At 39.0% G+C, this 19,558-nt stretch overlaps 1 protein-coding gene across 1 annotated transcript; it reads left to right on the forward strand.

Moving 5' to 3' along the window:
• Window positions 1-7,114: 7,114 nt before the first annotated feature.
• On the forward strand, window positions 7,115-18,924 carry atp6v0ca (ATPase H+ transporting V0 subunit ca). The gene is made up of 3 exons (XM_034711748.1): window positions 7,115-7,371; window positions 13,159-13,342; window positions 17,748-18,924. Exons 1-3 carry the CDS (start codon window positions 7,296-7,298, stop codon window positions 17,950-17,952), a joined length of 465 nt encoding a protein of 154 aa, XP_034567639.1. The 5' UTR covers window positions 7,115-7,295; the 3' UTR covers window positions 17,953-18,924.
• Window positions 18,925-19,558: the final 634 nt, after the last annotated feature.

Here is a 19,558-nt window from a genome sequence, read left to right on the forward strand (position 1 = left end):
CTTTATCGAAAAGGAAAGTTTGAAGTCTACTCTTTTTTTTAATGATTTGAAATGTATTAGTTTTTACAAACACTCAAGTAAAGACACAAATAATGGCAATAATAGAAAAAAAAGAAAACAGACAATAATTAAAATAATTATTAAAATAATTAAAATAATGATTATAATAAGATGTATTATTATTATTATGATAATCAAAAAATGGAAAACAAATAAAGAATAATCCCAAAACAAACAGATAAAAACATCAAATTGACAGATTATTTACAGCAAGAAAATGTGAATATAACTTGTGAAATGAGAGAAAAATATATAACACATGCATATTTATGCACACATAAGCAAATGTGCATGTACATGCACACGCATATAAAGAAAAAAAAAGTCTTAAGCCTACTCATAAAAGTAAAGAGGATGTCTGCATCCTGGATCCTGACTGGGAAACATACAAAATAATCTTGCTGTTTTAAAAACAAAATAGATACAAAACAGGAATAAGATAAGGATTTTATTTGTCTGTTTTTTTTTCTGATTTTATCTTCTTTTTTGGTCTGTTCTGTTGTTGCTCATCTATGTGCATTTCCTGTAATGTAGACATGCTTTATTTATCTGTCTTTTAATTAACTTTTCTGGTATTAAAAATGAAACATGTTAAAAGCATGTCAGCAGAACTCAGAGAGAGAGAAACAGAGAGAGAGAATAATAATAACAATAATAATAATAATAATAATAATAATACATTTTATTTAGAAGCGCCTTTCAAAACACTCAAGGTCTCGAGGTTACTTTACAGACAGAATAAAACACAATCAATAAAAACAATGTGATAAAATTAATAAAAACAAGCAGAGTTACACCAAGTTAAAATGAGGCAGGGGGTTAGACAGGGAATGCAGTTTGAAATAGATGAGTTTTAAGTTTGGATTTGAATAGGGGTAGTGAGTCAGAGTTTTGGATGTCTGGTGGGAGTGAGAGAGAGAGAGAGAGGGAGAGAGAGAGAGAGAGAGAGAGAGAGAGAGAGAGAGAGAGAGAGGAAATTCTGCCCTGATAGGTCTGACAATTAGCCACTAGAGGGCGCTGCTAGTTATTTTAGACATTACTTCTTGCATTCATATGAACAGTTTAAACCATGTTGTGCATCAGTATGTTAGATTAGCTGCTTTTGACACCATGAGTGTTTGGAACACCAGAATCAATTAGGTTTTATAAACTGGCTGTAACGATCTGAACAAATAAAATAAAGGCTGCCTGTTGACCAATGAATGATGAAACATGATTCTGACAAACTTCCTGGAAAGGTATTACGTTGTGGCTTGACCTGACAATCAGGTTTCTCTAATCCATACTGTTGACTGTAATGAAAAGTAATACAAATGAAAAGTAATACAAATTCTCCTCTGACTGTAAAGATTAGTGTTAGTCTGACAAAGTCACATGAGAGAGCTCTAACTTGAAGCGGAAACCTTTTTTTTCTTTCTGTATGAAATGCATTGGAGAGGCTGCTGACAGTCATGTGTGCACCATACTTTTTCTCATGTGTGATCTGACCTGCTCTCACATTTCACTCCTGAAAAACTCTTTATACTAAGTTCATTCTATAAGCACAATCTCATGACACAACGGAACTTTTCAAAGGTCTCAATGAGTGACAGGCTGTAAGAAACTTTACAACAGTGAGGGGATAATAATATTAAATCTTAATTCTTGAGTCCTCATGAACACGTTCAGGAAGCAATTAGAGTTTTTTTCCCTTAAGAAACTAATATGTGTGTGAATGATAGGGTGCAGTTCTATTTTTGGGCTCTGGGAATAAACCTCAACATCAATTTAGAAAATCAGATTTAAAAAATGATATTTAGGAGTGGATAAAAACAGTTATTGAGAAAGGTTTACATTCTGTAAGGCGCTGGAACTGTGAAGTAACTGAAATGACATTAAAACTATTCTTTTCCAAGCTACTTAATTGTAACTGAACAATCCCTCTTCTCTAAACTGACGCTGATTTAAATTTATCGTAAACATCACAATCTGAGCTGGAAAATATACTCAAGCCTACGTATGTAACAAATGAATGCAAACAATGCCTGAGAAGTTGTCAGGAACAGCAAAGTGCAATGATTTCCAGATACATTTTTTAGAGCACAATTCACCAAGAAGAAAGAGTGAGTATCTTAAATTAAAGTTCCCACATTGCATGTATTTTATATAAAAACCCTTGTGGGATGATGATTTATTTTATTGTTTTTACATTACGCAATTCTTTTGTTTTTGTCCTACACTCATTGATAAAATTTGGATTTTTATTGCACTGACAAGCTCATTCTCAAACTGACAAAACACCAACTTTGGGTGTTATATTCTTCAAGGGTTCTATTTGCTAATATGTATCTTGATGTTGTTCTTCCTGTGTGTTAACATTTCTTTAAATAGGGTATTCCAAACATGCAAATTAGACATAATCATTTTAAGTGGTATAGATTATTAAATGCTTGAATGAGTTTTCAATAAATTGTGTATTGAAAACTTTGACTCCAAATTTATTTATTTATTTATTTATTTATTTATTGCACATATAAAAGAAAACATTGCTGTTCAATAACACAAGCCAAGACATAATAGGTAAATTCAATAATAAAACTAACCACTAACACATTATGTGCAGGAGGAGCCAAAAAATCTAACAGGCTTGTCGAGTGGCCCTCCAAAGAAAACAATCAACACAAAGACAAAGTATCAATGTAGATCAGAATATCTTCATGCAAGACTAAAAGGATTAATAAGAGGGAGTAATATTTTAAACAATGATAAAAAGAAAAGAAGGGAAAATTAAAAAAAACCAAAAAAAACAGAATATTTATTTATAAGTTAGAGAAGTAGGGAGAGTATGTGTTTGTAAACATATATAAAATTCATATCATGTTGTATTACTTAACTCACCTAATAAAAACTGTATGTTTTTTTTCTTGAATGAGTTGAAATCTGTGTTACTTGTTATATGACCAGGTAAACTGTTCCAAAAGTGAGGGCCTCTGTATCTGATGGAAAACCTGGAAAGGTGGCGATCATATCCACAACACCACAGAGCTGCCTAGCAGTGATTGCCTTTTTAGGTCTTTTCATTCAACCACTTTGTTGTAGTTGTTTAGAAGAACAGCTCAACCGCATTGTGAGGAACATGTTTCATTTTCATCTCACATTGGAAACCCTCACTGGGATTCAAACCCCAAACGACTTGCTGCAAAGCAGCGTTCTTATCCATCACCGAGCTGCCTGGCAGCCATTGCTTTTTCTGTCTTTTCATTTCACCCATTGTTGTATTTGTACACAGCTCAACCACATAGTGAGGAATCTGTTTCATTTTCATCTCACATTGGAAGCCCTTACTTGGATTTGAACCCACAACCATCAGAGTGAAAGGCCGGAGCCCTTTCCATCGCACTTCAGAGCTCCTCGGAAAAGCTTACTTTTGCAACTCTTTTTCAGTCTAACATTTGTATATCCTGCTTCAAAAGTGCAGTTATTATAACAGTGAGAGTAAAGTGTCCTAATTTCATGTCCCATGGGCAGTCCATGTCAGGGATTTGAGCCCAGGATCCTTGCATGGAAAGCTGTTGCTGTTTGTTGTCGTCTGACCATCTGAAGAGGGTGATGCTGCAGAGATGACTTAAATCAAACCCATAGAATGAAATGTTCATGTTTATATTGTCTCCAACACACTGAGTGACTCTGCAGATAGAGCTTGTATCCCAGCCTCCAAGGTGGTACAAGGTGGAAAAAAAAGGGGATGAAAGGCGGAAAAAAGGTGGAAGAAAGGCAGATTAAAGTAGGAAGATAGTCGCATTAAAGGAGGAAGAAAGGCAGAAAAAATGTGGATAAAAGGCGGAAGAAAGATGGAAAACAGGCATATTAAAGTTGGAAGTAAGGTGGGTAAAAGGAGGAAGATGGTTGATTAAATGTGGAAAAAAAGTTGTTTAAAAGGTGGAAGAAAGACATGTCAAAAGACATGCTCTGAAGAAGCATCCAGTCCTGGTTTTGGAGAGAAGAGCTGGATGAGCTCACTGTTGTTATGAGTTCTTGGTATTCTGGAATTGGTCGGGCCTCCAACTTGACCCCTTTGAAGGTTGCTGTTGTCTGATCATCTGCAGAGGGCGATGCTGGAGACATGACTTTAATCAAACCCATAGAATGAAATGTTCATGTCTATATTGTCTCCAACACACTGAGTGACTCTGCAGATAGAGCTTGTATCCCAGCCTCCATGGTGACCACCTGACCAGCACTCTGTCTTTCACTTTCATCCTCTGTTCTAACTGATAGGTCCTCAATTTTGAAATGTACCTCAACGTCATCATCTGTTTGATCATCAGTTCTTTCAACAAGGGTACAGAGAGAGAGCCAGAAGCACTAGAGATGTCGACCCCATTCTTGTCACTTAGGGAGCAGTATCTGTAATCTTGTATCTCTGCCTAGTATACCCCAACTGGTCTAACTTGTTACTTGCAGTCGTAAAGCCTCCATGCCAACCTCCAAACCCTGGACTGGATACAGAACAACCAGAGACAACGGATGAATGGAAGGGGGTTCACAGTTATGAGCCAGTTCTAACCATAGACTGTATAAAATATGGACATAGTATCTGTGATGTCACCCACCTGTTCCTAAGAGCTGTTTTGAAGCAAATAGATGGTGGCGGCCATATTGGAAATGCAGAACTCAACCAGGCATAGTGTTATGTAAAGATTCGGAGTTTGAGCCTCCTAGCCAACAGCTATGTGTTCCCGTCCGGGAGTCCAGTCAGTCATGTCCTTATTTGGGCAAAAACTCGTAATCTTAATATCTTCTGAACCGTTGTGTTAGAAAAAAATTTGCCCCCCGTACAGTGTGTGCCGATAGAGAAATAAGCTAAGTACAGCCAAGCTGTTTTTCGAACCAGGCTGTAAACATGATTATTAATGCTGCAAAGATTGTCTTTCTCCCATTCATGTGTATGTGGTTTCCGGTGTTTCTGCAGCCAGCCTCAAGCAGATTCTCGATGAATTGCAGTTTATAACACTTCCGCGTTGGCTTCATAGTTTGAGAGTTTGAGGTTGCCGCATGGTTCCAACATGAGAGCCTGTGGCTCTTGAAGGAGCTCATCTGTACAAGCTGTATTTGTGATGGGGACTGCAGCAACCATGCAGCTGCAAGAAGAATGGTGTGAGGTGTATCTCAGCATTCAGAAAATGTACAGGCAGTGCATGCAAGGACCCTTTCCATGATGATGTAGAGTCTGGAGAAGACCAAGACTCTTGGGATATTTGACTGTGCTGTTTTTTTGACAGTATTGTTTTGTAACTAGTACTTGAGATATTGCGATAAACAAATAGAGCTACTTTTTATTGTATAGGTGAAAGTGAGCGTTGCCGTTTTTCCACCAAGGAGTGTTTTTTGTGCAAAATAAATATTTGCAATGAAATCAGAATCCCAAATATGTTTTATGTGTACCCCAGGACCCGTCAATTGTTGTATCTTACATTTGAAGTATATTCAGTGTTGCATCTTACATTTGTAGCGTATTCAGTTGTTGTATGTTACATTTGTAGTATATTCAGTTGTTGTAACTTCCATCTGTAGTATATTCAGTTGTTGTATCTTACATTTGTAGTATTTTCAGTTGTTGTAACTTCCATTTGTAGTATATTCAGTTGTATCTTACATTTGTAGTATATTCAGTTGTTGTAGGTTACATTTGTAGTATATTCAGTTGTTGTAGGTTACATTTCTAGTATATTCAGTTGTTGTATCTTACATTTGTAGTATATTCAGCTGTTGTGTTCTCTGTTTGTAGCATTTTTCTGTTCCTGTGTTTCATGTTTGTTGCATTTTCAGTTTTGTATTTCATGTATATTTTGTGTGTGATGTTTGTTTTATGTGCACCCCAGGACCATTCAGTTGTTGTAGGTTACATTTATAGTATATTCATTTGTTGAATCTTACATTTGTAGTATATTCAGTTGTAGTATCTTACATTTGTAGTATATTCAGTTGTTGTAACTTCCATTTGTAGTATATTCAGTTGTTGTATCTTACATTTGTAGTATTTTCAGTTGTTGTAACTTACATTTTTAGTATATTCAGTTGTTGTGTTCTCTGTTTGTAGCATTTTTCTGTTCCTGTGTTTCATGTTTGTTGCATTTTCAGTTTTGTATTTCATGTATATTTTGTGTGTGATGTTTGTTTTATGTGCACCCCAGGACCATTCAGTTGTTGTAGGTTACATTTATAGTATATTCATTTGTTGTATCTTACATTTGTAGTATATTCAGTTGTTGTACTTTACTTTTGTTTTATATTCAGTTGTTGTATCTTACATTTGTAGTATATTCAGTTGTAGTATCTTACATTTGTAGTATATTCAGTTGTTGTATTCTCTGTTTGTAACATTTCTTCTGTTCTTGTGTTTCATGTTTGTTGCATTTTCAGTTTTGTATTTCATGTATATTTTGTGTGTTATGTTTGTTTTATATGGACCCCAGGACCCCTCAGTTGTTGTACCTTACATTTGTAGTATCTTAAATTTGTAGTATTTTCAGTTGTTGTATTCTGTTTGTTGCATTTTTCTCTTCCTGTGTTTTATGTTTGTTAAATTTTCAGTTTTGTATTTCATGTATATTTTGTATGTTATGTTTATTTTAGTGGACCCCAGGAAGAGTATAGCTGTTGTGTTAGTGGCAGCTAATGGGGATCTGAATAAAGGGATAAAGGAATAAAGGAATAGCTGTTTGATTTTGTAAATTAAGAGCAAAAACAGAATCTGTAATGGGTTTGAAAATCTGTTTGACACTCATTTATAAATACACTAGCTGGTAGTGACCACTAGCGTTTCAACTGCAGTCAGTGCACTTGCAGCAGAACATACCACAATACACACACACACTGTACAAACTGCACGTTTAATACATTGTGGTTTTATAAACTGCTGTTATATAGAACTGTTATTAAAAGCTCAATTTGACGTTTATAACTGCTGCATTATATTCAACAGGGAAGTTAAGGGCACTGGTTAAATCTTTAAGCCTGTCTGTGTCATGCACCCCCGCGCTCACACACATGGTCTCGTCCGAGGTGGCTGACATCATGTGACTTTTTCCGTTTCGCCATTTTCCTCTTCTACACCGGTGATCTTCCTGGCAGCTACGTCGTCGCCCCCTCTCCGTGTTTTAACCTGTCCAGCGCTGACGGTGGGAAACGGGGAATACCCGAGAAGAAGATCATCTCCTGCCTTGTCGCTGCATCGCCCCAAGAAAAGAGCGAGAATGTCCTCCGAGGAGAGCCCCGAGTACTCGCCTTTCTTCGCAGTGATGGGAGCCTCTGCGGCCATGGTGTTCAGCGGTAAATACAGCAGCTCCTTCATATGACATCTCTCAACCTTCAGCAGGACTACAGAGCTAACAACGCATTAGGGTTGTCTCATTTTGTATTCTCGTGTTGGTAATAAAGTAGAAGTGTTGAGATGAACGATGTTGCAAAGGCGTGTCCAAGAGGGTGTCCAGAGGTGGCATGGGCCCTCTGGAAATCTGATTGGCCACCCAGATGCCACCCTAAAATCCAAAACTATAATTAGATATTTGTCAGAAGCAGGATTTATGTAGAGATGATCTGTTCGGACTGAATTACAAAAGGGGTCTAGTAGCTGTCATATTATTTAAATGTAGCACATTTTGTTTATTTGTACTTAGAATTATAGAAAAAGACTTCACACATCTATGTCATAAGACGTGTGAAGAACAGTAATCAGTCCATCCATTCCTCTGTACTATCAGTGCTACCTTAACCCATTAAGACCTAAAACGCCTGCTAAAAACGCCTTTAAAAACCTAAGCATTAATTGTACACAACCTCTGAAAACCTGAAGATTTTCTGAAAAAAATCTGAGTTGTCAAATTTCATTAAAACCTTTATATCTCAGCCTCTGGAGCAGATAGAAACATGAAATGAAAACCATTTGATAGTTTAGAAATTGAGCTTTAATTGGAACATCATTACTTTGCTCTTATGTGCATTAAAAAATCATCAAACAACAAAAATATTAAAAATATAAATTAAAATGATTACAAAATATTTTTTCCTGCAAGCGCATTTCATTGGTCACATGTCTTTTAAAAAAAATTCCCAAAACATGCACGTCATTCCACCATGTGTATTTCAGCGAATCACAGTGCACTTCATTAGTCACATCTCTTGAAAATGATGATGCTGTCTGAAATGACCTACACATTGCATCCAGTCTTAAAGGTAAATATGCATATACGTTGCATCTGGTCTAAATGGGTTAAGGCAGGTACACACTACAGGATAATCAGGCTGATTTTTGTCCCGGTCTCCCCCTTATGATGTTTGCAAACGACATGGTGTCTGATTTTTCCTGTGGTGTGGGGTGTGTTAAGAGTGATTTTGTCCGGTCGGAGCCGCTCAGAAGGCCTCAGAAGGAGAGATCGTAAATAATGAACATGTTTAATATTTGTGACTAGAAATCCTGTAGTGTGTGGGATGCTCAGAGAGAATCCGAGCACGCACAGTGTGAGATGTCACGTGTACTAGAGTAAAAGCCAATCAAGACGCGAGTTGACTCAGCTGACTGACGGAATAGGAAGTAAAAACAAACAAAAACATGGTGCCGGTGAAAACTCACCGCTGTAATGCATACAGTCCACATTCCCGCCATCTCCATGACTTTTTCCACAATAGTTTTTCTTTTTTGTGTGTTTTCTGAAAGTAAGAGGCCGAAAACGATCATCATTGCTTCTTCCTGTTCGTCCGCCATGTTTGTTTACACCAAAGTCACGTTTTACCACGCGAGATTTGTAATATTGAGCGTGAAGAACCTGATACTCTGCTGAAGAATCGGTTAGTGTGTGGTGTAGCTCCGTGGTGCACACAACACACTGTCAGATCAGAAGAGAGAGATCTTGTGCGATCTGTCTTTTGTTACCAACAAGTGTGTGGTCTCTAAATATGTGAAGGTTTGAAGAATCCCGTAATGTGTGCCAGCTATTAGGCTGAGCTTAACTATTGTACAGGAGGTAGCTGGCAGGGTGGCTATAACAGATGGTACCAGAAAGAGCTACACATCTTCATGGAAACTGCACATTGCCAAATGCAATAAAAGTCTTCATGCAGTTTAAACCTTATTCCCCCAAAACAGACTGTGTCTAATACACTGATGCAACATTCCAGATTTTACTGTAAGTGTTGATAGCTTGAGTTGTATAATCAGTGGAGAAAGGGTTAATACATGTCATTGAATTGTCTGTGTGTCTGTGCACACATTTATGCCACCCCTGCAAGAGTCACAGCCCAAGTCGAGCCACCCTGCACACAAACGTCCGGACACACCCCTGCCGTGTCAGTGTCAGTGATAGTTGGTCACAGCTCATGCACACCTGCCAAGGATGTGGGGCAGAGACGGAGGAAGGTTTCCACCGTCATCAATTTGCTGACCGCTAACTAGCTCCTCACAGCGCGAGCATTTAACCCATCCGTCTCCAGATGTGCCAGGTTATATCAGATCATAGCTGTAATGATGTTTCCTGGCAGGTGGTGGTGAATGACGCATACCCTCACGAGGTCAGATCGGCTGTTATCTGTCGTGATGTTTTTAATTTTCCTGCACAGAAAGATGCAGACCCTCATGGATTATAACACATATATATATATATATGTGTTATATACAACGATGCAGTTATATGATTCATGGTGTTTTTCACAGCTGTAATGAGACGTAACACAGGGAAGGCTGCCATCAAGGCCTGAACACCAGTGTGGGGAAGTCAAAGACATATTCCTGCTTTTTTGTTATTTCAATTTCTGGTTACTTTTGAAAGGCTCTGTACAAGGTAAAAAAAAACTATATACACACTTGTTTTCAGTATATAGGAATATTTAATTAGTATTATTAGGCGAACTCCAGCACATATACATACATCCTTAAGATACAAATCAAATGCATAGAGAAAATGTATCCACAACAGAGGGAAAACATGTCATACATATTTGACATCTCTGACTCATCCTATGGGATCCCATATTCACAGAGGAAGCTGATCTCTTCTCAGATCTATCTTCAATCTTTATAGAACCGGTCTCCCAGAGACCCCCTTCTCTCCTGAGCGTCACTTATTTTACTGAGTGTACAGGCCTAAGATTTTGTTCCCCCTGCTCGCACCTGCGCATTCTTTTAATTCTGGACTTAGAGGGACATTTTGTTCATTTGTACATCTCTTCCTGTCACATTCAGCAAACACTCAATGGAGGAGGGTTCAACCAATTATTGAGGAAATGTCATATGATGTATATAGATTATTGGGAAGCATTTGTTGATGATTTGACGATGATATGAGGGACCGTAAGTGTCAAAACTGGCCTTATTTTTGAAGATAGTAAGTCATATATGAAACATAATCACCCTCAACACCCCTAGACTATCTCCTGTACCAAGAAGTGATCTTAAACAAGCCATCTCTTCCCTCCTAATCTTTAAACCTTTATACATCACACTGCATGAAGCTTGTATTTTTTGATATATGGTCAAATTAGTCCAGGTGTTGCTGTGGCATGGACTACCTGATGGCGGACACACCACATTTCGTGATGCTGTATTTAATTTGAAGAGGTCGTGTGGTGGCAGACACCCAGCTGAATCATCTGTAATTAAATCTAAATGAGTTTTATTTGAATGTAGGACAGAGAACTTTCTCACACTGAGGTGTTGCTGAATCCTGTCACATGTTTCGGAGGTGTCTGTTTAGCAGTTTGTATAATGTAGGTTAGAACACACAACATATATTTCCTCGCACTTGAAGCGTTAGGCCTCATTAATGTTGTGAGTATAGATAAAGTGTAACAGAATGGACGCCTTGATTTCTTTAGTTTTTCTCTTGAATGTTAAAAACCTTGGACATCTTTTTGCTTAGCGTGAAAAAACACAATCATTGTGGTAAAGAACAAAAGTCCCTGAAAGCATGACATTGGTATCTGATTTGAATGTCAGTGCATTCAACCGTTCAAGTCCACTCTGACCCAGATTTAAAGTCTATTGAGAACTAAAAAATGGGGCTCATCCCATATTTGAGTTTTGCTATGATGCCATTGATTTTTCACTAGTTTAGTGCAAACCTTTACATCCCTCCAGACCAACCCGGGCCTGAGAGCCTTTCCAGTTTTGAAGTTACTATTGAAGTAGGATCCCATTTATATGCTTTTTATGTCTTAATTCAGTCTTTCTCATCAGGCATCAGTCAGGTCTTACTGATATTCCTTTTCTGTTGTCACAAAGAGACACCAGCACACCGGTGCACTTTTGGATCTGAATCTATAAAACATGACACCCCTCTGTGAGTTTCTGTGGGTGCTGTTGAAGTGTCATAACACTTTTTTTGCTGTTCACAGTTGGGTTGGTCCAGAATTTCTCAAAGTGACGATTCAATGTGGCAGAAATTGTGTTATATTATTTTAGGAATAAGAACACTGAATGCATCTCTTTTTTCTAATAATCTCATAACTGATGTCACCTGAAGGCTGGAGAGCTGCTGTGCAGGAATGTGGCGTTAAAACCTTCAGTGTCTGTCCTCGGTGAAGAAATGATGTCAATATTTTTATTTTTTATTTATTATTTTTTATATTTTGGGGTTTTTTTTGCCTTTATTGATACATCTGAAGAGAGACGGGAAACATGGGGCACAGAGATCGAGGGAAGACATGCAGCAAATGGTTGCGGCTGGGAGTCGAACCGGTGACCTCTGTGACAAGGACTATAGCTTCTATATATGGAGCTCGCTTAGACAACTGGGCCACCGATACCCCATGTTAACATTTTTGACAAAAAAACAAAAAAATCTCATCAAAATAAAAAACAGGATTTGTGCACTGCAGATAAAAACTGGTTGGAAAATTATATATATATTTTGGGCATATCTCTTTTTTTTGCCTTCTTACAGGGGCTGATGATATATCCTTTAGTTATTGCAATTGCATTGTGACTCGCCCAATAGTCAGGTTGCAGGATGAGTGATATCAATCAAATGATGTCATGCGGCCACTTTGTTGTTGCTACTGCATCTCCTGCACATAGAAAGAAATAATTCATGCAACGCTGCCACCACCACAGACACCCGTCATTTTGCTTGAGGCCGACACTCAGGAAGGAGAGATAGTGTTGGAGTCTATCAGCGGCGCCTCCTGCTGATGCTGTGGAACTGTTAACAGCTGTAACGGTGTTTACTATTAGCGGCTTCACCTGCAGTGCTCGAATGGTAGTGTCATGAGAATCACATGCAGAACAAGACAGGGAGGTTTCATTTGATGTAAAGTTCCATCACAGAGCTAGTAATGGAGATTAGATGTGACCTTGATCATCGTTAGAGACGGTTAAGGTGGTTAAGTAAGAAAGTCCGGGTTTGTGGAGACCCCAATATTAAAATGTATGATTGCATTATTGATTTTTTTAGTTGTATACATGTACATTAAAGCCCCCTGTATCTGGATACATTCTGTATATTTCCAGACAATAAAACAAAGGGTTAAGCATCCACAAGGCCATACTTTCAGTCCAGATTTCAAGGAAACGTGCTGTTTTCTGCTGAACCGGTGAAACTGTGAGAGAAAATGCTGCCAAAGCAGAAGTCTGCTTCTTTTTTTTTTACACAAACCACTACAACAGCTCCTTGTAGCTTTAAGCACTCAGTTTGATGAGATATCTGCACACTCTGAGCAGAAGATGACATTAGTCACAACAGTTGTACGATAATTTATTTAAGATGCCACGGTATCATCGAGTTTCAGAGCTCCAAGGATCAACGGTTTATAATTTACAGAGATGTTTTTCTCTTGTGGTTTGAAAGAATTTGTCACATTCGATCCATCAGATGTTCGTCTTGCAACTACGCCTCTCTTCCTTGACAGATGACTTTCATTTATATGTACAGAGGACTGACAATCCGTAGTGTCTGTTACCTGAACGTCGGATCTCTGACATCCTCAATCAATCCACTGGATTGATAATTCTCACCCACCTCCGTCTGAATCCATATCTCGTCTGGTTTGACTTTTTGTTTTGGAGAATAACCGACTGGACTGAACAGATAAATGAACAGGATCTCTCTTCTCTTCTCTCCCCTTCAGCATTAGGAGCAGCGTATGGGACGGCGAAGAGCGGCACAGGCATCGCTGCCATGTCTGTGATGCGGCCAGAGCTCATCATGAAGTCCATCATCCCCGTGGTCATGGCTGGTATCATCGCCATCTACGGGCTGGTGGTGGCGGTGCTGATAGCAAACAACATCTCTGAGAGAGTCACTCTTTACAAGTAAGACCATTAGCTAATGCTCTTGTTATGTGTTGTTAGAAAACACTTACATTATGAACACTTTGAGGTTGGAACACGTGCATACACAGACCTATATAGATCACAGATATAGTAAGGAGAGCTGGATCTGAAAAGTAAGCAATAAACTATATTACTTAGACGGCATTAAGAAACCAAGAGATTGAACTTGGAGTGAAAGGACAATACTGACATGTCTTAAATCACTGTTTAGACCAACTTTAAAGATGAACATCTGTGTCTTGAGTTCCATGTAGAACAAGTGTAATTCCTGGAGGGTTCAATGACCCTTTACGTTGTGCAAAAAAACACACTTCAAGATATTTACAGAATGGTGCATCACTTAATGCAGGATATCTATGAGGTTATTGTGTGTGCCAGAGTGAGCAACTTCCAGCCTCAGGTGTTCATGTGTGGTGTCCAAGCGGCAAACTCCGGTCTCTAAATATGAAGCCCATGCGGAAGTGTTATAAACTGCAATTCATCGAGAATCCGCTTGAGGCTGGCTGCAGAAACCACATAGACACCAATTCAAAAAAGACGATCTTTGCAGCATTAATAAACATGTTTACAACCTGGTTAAAAAAAACGGCTTCGGTCAACGTAGCCAATTTCTCCATCGGCACACACTGTACGGGGGGTGAACTTCTTTCTATTGGACAGTTCAGAAGATATTAAGATTACGAGTTTTTGCCCAAATAAGGACATGACTGACCGGCGGGAACACGTAGCTGTTGGCTAGGAGGCTCAAACTCCAGCTCTTTACCTCACACTAGGACTGTTTTCGAAACCGCCTGCTATATACTAGCAGTATGTGCTGATTGGCCAAAAGTCAGTATGTAGTTAGTAAGAGCAAAATCTGCAGTATGCCAAAACTCCCTGGATGTCTACTGATTCGGGAAAATTTCACAGTATGCATAAGACCAGTCTCCCTCGCATACCGTTTCCCACAATGCACAGCGCTCTCACCACTTTTTCTTTTTTTGATGGTGGAACTCAGATTTTAGGTGCTGTGAAAATTATTAAATTCCATATAAACCACTTCCTAACTTTTGAAATCATAAGTGGATGCCAAAGAAGCAGTTTCTCTATCAGCTTGGCTGTTTTTTACTTCCGCTTTCCGAAATCGGAAATTCAGTGACCTCTGTTTCAGCAAACTGCAACACAGATCAAACAGAACAGTCATACTACATATTAAATTCAAACACAGTATGTAGTTGGCAGTACCTACTAACTACAACATTAGTAGGTAGTATGTAGCAGGCCGTTTAAAAAACAGCCTAAGTTTGGTTGACTTAAGCATACCAATATGGAACCCGTCCGACGACTGGCTTCAAAACAGCGCTCAGGAACAGATTGGTTACGTCACGGATACTACATCCATTATTTATACTGTCAAGTGTCACAGTGAAGCAGGTGTAAACAAATCAACACAGCACAGAGTAAGGTCTGGGGTAATGTTTCCACTCACTCACTCTCTACCAGCCACTGAGAGGTGATGGTAAAAAGAGTCAACCTGAGCGAGCTGGGAAAGATTTTGGTTCACCACTATTCTGTTTGTAGTTGGAGAAGTTCTATTTGATCACATTTGGACAGTCTTTGGTTGACTGCAGAAAAAAAGACAGGAGAGCAAATGTAGCTGACCTGTTTCCATATGCAATCCCAGAAGTGAGTGGTTCTCATTGAACAACGCTAAGCATGGTTTTCGCCAGATCGACAGCACTGGTCGTTAAGTTTCAACCGCAACTGACTACTTCCTGATTCAAGAATAAACTGCAGGGCTGATCCATTTCCTGAGGCCTGTGTTGAGCGTCCCTGTTGGGAGTTAAGTTTAATTTCATTGTAATGCAGCACCAGCTAACACTACAGAGTCATCGTCATTGGTGCACCACACCCATGGCTTTGGGAGCGTGTGTATGCTCACTGCCAAGTATGATGTCGCTGGCAGAGCATTTTGTAACTTAACATTCAGTGACCAATAGAAGTTGTTGACATGGCTTTTGCTTTCATCCTTTATTCCTCTATATATTCTATTGAAGGGCAAATGATTGACATAACATAGAAAATTAAGGCAGAATAAAATGTTATATTTTTCTCCTACAGAGAATTGTCTCTACATTTTATTTTATATGTTTTTCCTTTAAAAGGACCATGTGTATGTATATATATATATATATTTATTTATTCATTTATTTATTTATATATTTATTTCTTTATTTTTCAAACTTAGTTTCTATTTTGGTTTAGGCAACTTATACATCTTTACTGTATCTGTTGCTATATGGTTTCGTAAAATATAATATAACAATAAATAAAACACAAAAGACATACCTTTAAATTAATGAATTAACAAATAAGAGTAAATAATACATTTATATAGAGATAATAAAAAAGGGAAGGAAGAGAAAAATATAAATACAAAGAAGTGAATAAACAAAAGAAACTAAAAAAAGAGCACTTTACTTCACCAACACAATAGAGGCATGGCTCCACCTTCCAGCAAACACATCCCTATGCAGTCTCACAGAGTATGTTATTTTTTCCATCAGATGTATTTCAGAAACTTTCTCAATCCATAAACTGAGTGACGGGGGCTCAGGTTTTGACCACAAGGGCCATGTATATTAATTAACATTTTTAAAACTATGCCAGAATTTGCCAAGTAGTTTACATCCATAGTCCCTTGCCAGATTTTAAAAAGGCTCCATTAAAAGATCAAGATTAAACAAAAATAATAATAATAATAATAAAGGGAGAGGAGAAACCAGTACACAAATAAAAGAAGAAAAGTACAAATAGCACCATACAGTTAAAAATGTCTAAAAGCTACATAAGGTGATGACAAAACAGTCTTTGAAAAAGTGGCCATGGACATAGAATCAAGCGGCAACCTCCGGTCTAAAAATATGAGTGCAATGCAGAAGTGTTAAAAACTGCAGCTCATTGAGGATCCGCTTGAGGCTGGCTCCGGAAGTAACGGAAACCACATACACACCAATTTAAAAAAGCCAATCTTTACAGCAGAAATAAACATGTTTACAGCCTGGTACAAATCAACGAGTGTAGTCTGGATAGTTCATTTCTCGATCAGCTCACACTGTACGGGGGGGGGGGGGGGGGTGATTTTTTTTCTAACGTGGCAACTTGGAGATATTAAGATTACGAGTCTGCCAATGAGAGGCACAGCTGACTTGATTGAAAGGTGGGAACACTGTAGCTGTTGGCTAGGAGACTCAAAGCCCGCCTCTTTACGTCACAATCACTCGACAGCAGCAATCTGGCTGCCACCGACCATTGGCCTCCAAACAGCGCTTCAGAAACAGATGGGTGACCTCACGGATACTACGTCCATATTTTATACAGTCTAAGCATAAAATACATGGAGCAAGACAATCAGGAAGCAGCAATAAGGAAATGTTGAGGAAGACACATGCAGACACAACAGGACAACATTTAACAGTACTGTAGACATTTGCATCCGACAGTGAATATCAATCAACATGCTCTAATTGTAGAAAGTGTGCGGTTCAAATTCAATGCATGAGGACAGAAAACAGAGTCGAGAACAAAAACATCAACAAGAGGCTTCTGCTCTCTTTTCTGGTTTTGACTCCGAGCACTCAAACTGGGAGGACTACATCAGGCTGGTGGACACATAACTGTTTGTGTTTTGTGCGTAGTCGGGGAGACGCAGTAAAAACAAGCAAGATGTCAATCAAAAATTAATCAGCAGTGCCCACACAGTCTCAACATTCAAACAGCCAGATGAGCTGTTTTTAGTTTGTCCGTTTCCTACACATATTTTCACTCAGTTTTGACAATGCATATTGAGAAAGCTGATCTTTGTTGTCATCAATTCATTTTTACCACTTCAAGCAAACATTTACACAAGTTTACCTCTTTAGCCTCTTTTCCACATGGCAATTCTGAAATTTTGTAGACATTTTCTAGGGAGGAGGAGCCACGCGGTGCAATGTTTACATCAGGAGTCAGCTCAACCCAACTTCCCGCAGGATCTCACAGGGGGGAGGAAAGTTGGGTGAAGAATTTCAGCAGTTTGCATTCACACATGCAGTCACCCTTGAAAATTTCAGGAAGTTTTGCCCTTAAAGTCAGCCTCTTAAGAGCCTCAGTATCCACTCATGCATCATAATCTGCTTCTCTACTGTCCATCTGTACACTCGGTATGCTTCAATATTTATTTGCCAAGCGCTGATACACTTAAAGGCACAATCATGATCTTCAAGCCTCTACCTCTTGAGTAGCATACAATGTCAATCACCTCAACTATCAGATATAAGTATTTAATCAGCAGAAGTCTCTGAGATCATATAACAGAGTCATTCTGGGTGTTAAATGATTCTACTCTTTTCTCTGTCTCTGATAGGAGTTTCCTGCACCTCGGTGCTGGTCTGAGCGTGGGCCTGAGCGGTCTGGCAGCCGGGTTCGCCATCGGCATCGTGGGTGACGCCGGTGTGAGGGGCACCGCTCAGCAGCCCCGGCTCTTCGTGGGCATGATCCTGATCTTGATCTTCGCCGAGGTGCTGGGGCTCTACGGCCTCATTGTGGCCCTCATCCTATCTACAAAATAAAGTGTCTGCATCAAACACCATCTCATTCATTCCACATCAAAGCAGCAAGAACAAATAGGAGATTTTCACCTACTTCCATTACACCCCGACGATCTGACAGGACGGGATGGCAACAGAAACATGCTGGCGGTCAGATTAATAGCTGTGTCCTCGATAGGCGTGATTCTTCCATATTGTTTAAAGCCATCCAGTTGTGTCAGGTGTTGTGCGTACAGAAACGGGCATGAAGATGTATTGGTGGTTGTGGGATGATGTGTGGACAGTCTGCTTGATATGTTGTCTGATCTTAACCTGTACAGTGATCCAGAGTCCCTCCACCCCCTGTAAATGTAGTAACCAGTCTGTGCTGTGAGCGTGAATATCAACGTTTACCCCCCTGCCCATCCCCCACCTCCTTTGGTTTTCGTTTTATGTTGGTGGTTTTGATCATTCTCTGTTTGAGACTGCTGAAAAATTGTGCACATTAGTGTTTTGTTCTTTTCATGTTCTGTTTGGGGACCATTTTTGAATCACAGCACTGAGAAGCTGATGAGACATATTTTTTTTCACTATTTATGGAAAGTTATGAAGATTTTGACTTGATGAAACTGTCTAAATGGAATAATACTGTTTATTGAATACCCTATATACATCAAAATATATAAATTATCTGTGTATAGTTAGTTAATTGCACTGTGGGTAATTGTTCAAAGTGCTTGGAATTCCTCTGGATGTAGTGTGATTATTAATGGAGGATGTCCACATGTTGACATGGGGTTGATAGTGTGTGTGTGTGTGTGTGTGTGTGCGTGGTGTGTGTGAGTGACCTGAGTGTGTGTGAGTGGATTTATGTTTAATATGACATTCTCAAACACTAGTATCGTTTACCTGTAGTGCTGCTGTCTTAAGTTTCTGTTTGTTTTGTTGAAGGTGAGAGCTCACTGTTCAGCCATGCCTGTCAGATTTCCAAATAAAACTCAACCTCCTCCAGAACGTTGGATCAAGCCTCTTTATTTTAAGCTGACATTTATGAGATGATTTTTCAGGCACTTCGTCTTTTCAGTGGCAGAGTACAGCTATGCAGCTTTTTCTTGCTGCCATGATCTAAAGACAAGTTACAGTGAGAGTCCAGCAGCTATAAGATTCACATTAACAATACTAAAAAGTAAGACTGACATTAATAGGTGATTCAGGTCTACATCTGCAGGAACCTATTAGACGAAAAAACTCAAGAACTTCCAGGAGGATTTGTGATTCTGAAACTTTATAGGAACATCAAAATGTATAGGGAGTAATATGATAGAAGTGCATACAAACAGGAAGTGAGAAGCTAGTGTGAAAGGTCCCGCAGCAGTCTGAGCTTATAGCAGCATAACTAGGGGGTGGTCCAAACCTGAGCCAGCCTATAAGCTTTATTAAAAAGGCAGGTTTTAAACCTACTCTGAAAGCTAGAGAGGGTGTCTGCCTCCAAGGCCATGACTGGTAAGTGATTCCAAAGGAGAGGGCCCTAATAACTGAAGGCTCAACCTCCCATACTACTTTCAGATACTGTAGGTACCACAAGCAAGCCTCCGTGATGAAATAAGGTTTGTAAAGTAACTGGTGCATGAAGATTGAGGCCAGTGAC

Source organism: Notolabrus celidotus, chromosome 20, assembly GCF_009762535.1.
Source record: "Notolabrus celidotus isolate fNotCel1 chromosome 20, fNotCel1.pri, whole genome shotgun sequence".
Taxonomy (NCBI): Eukaryota; Metazoa; Chordata; class Actinopteri; order Labriformes; family Labridae; genus Notolabrus; species Notolabrus celidotus.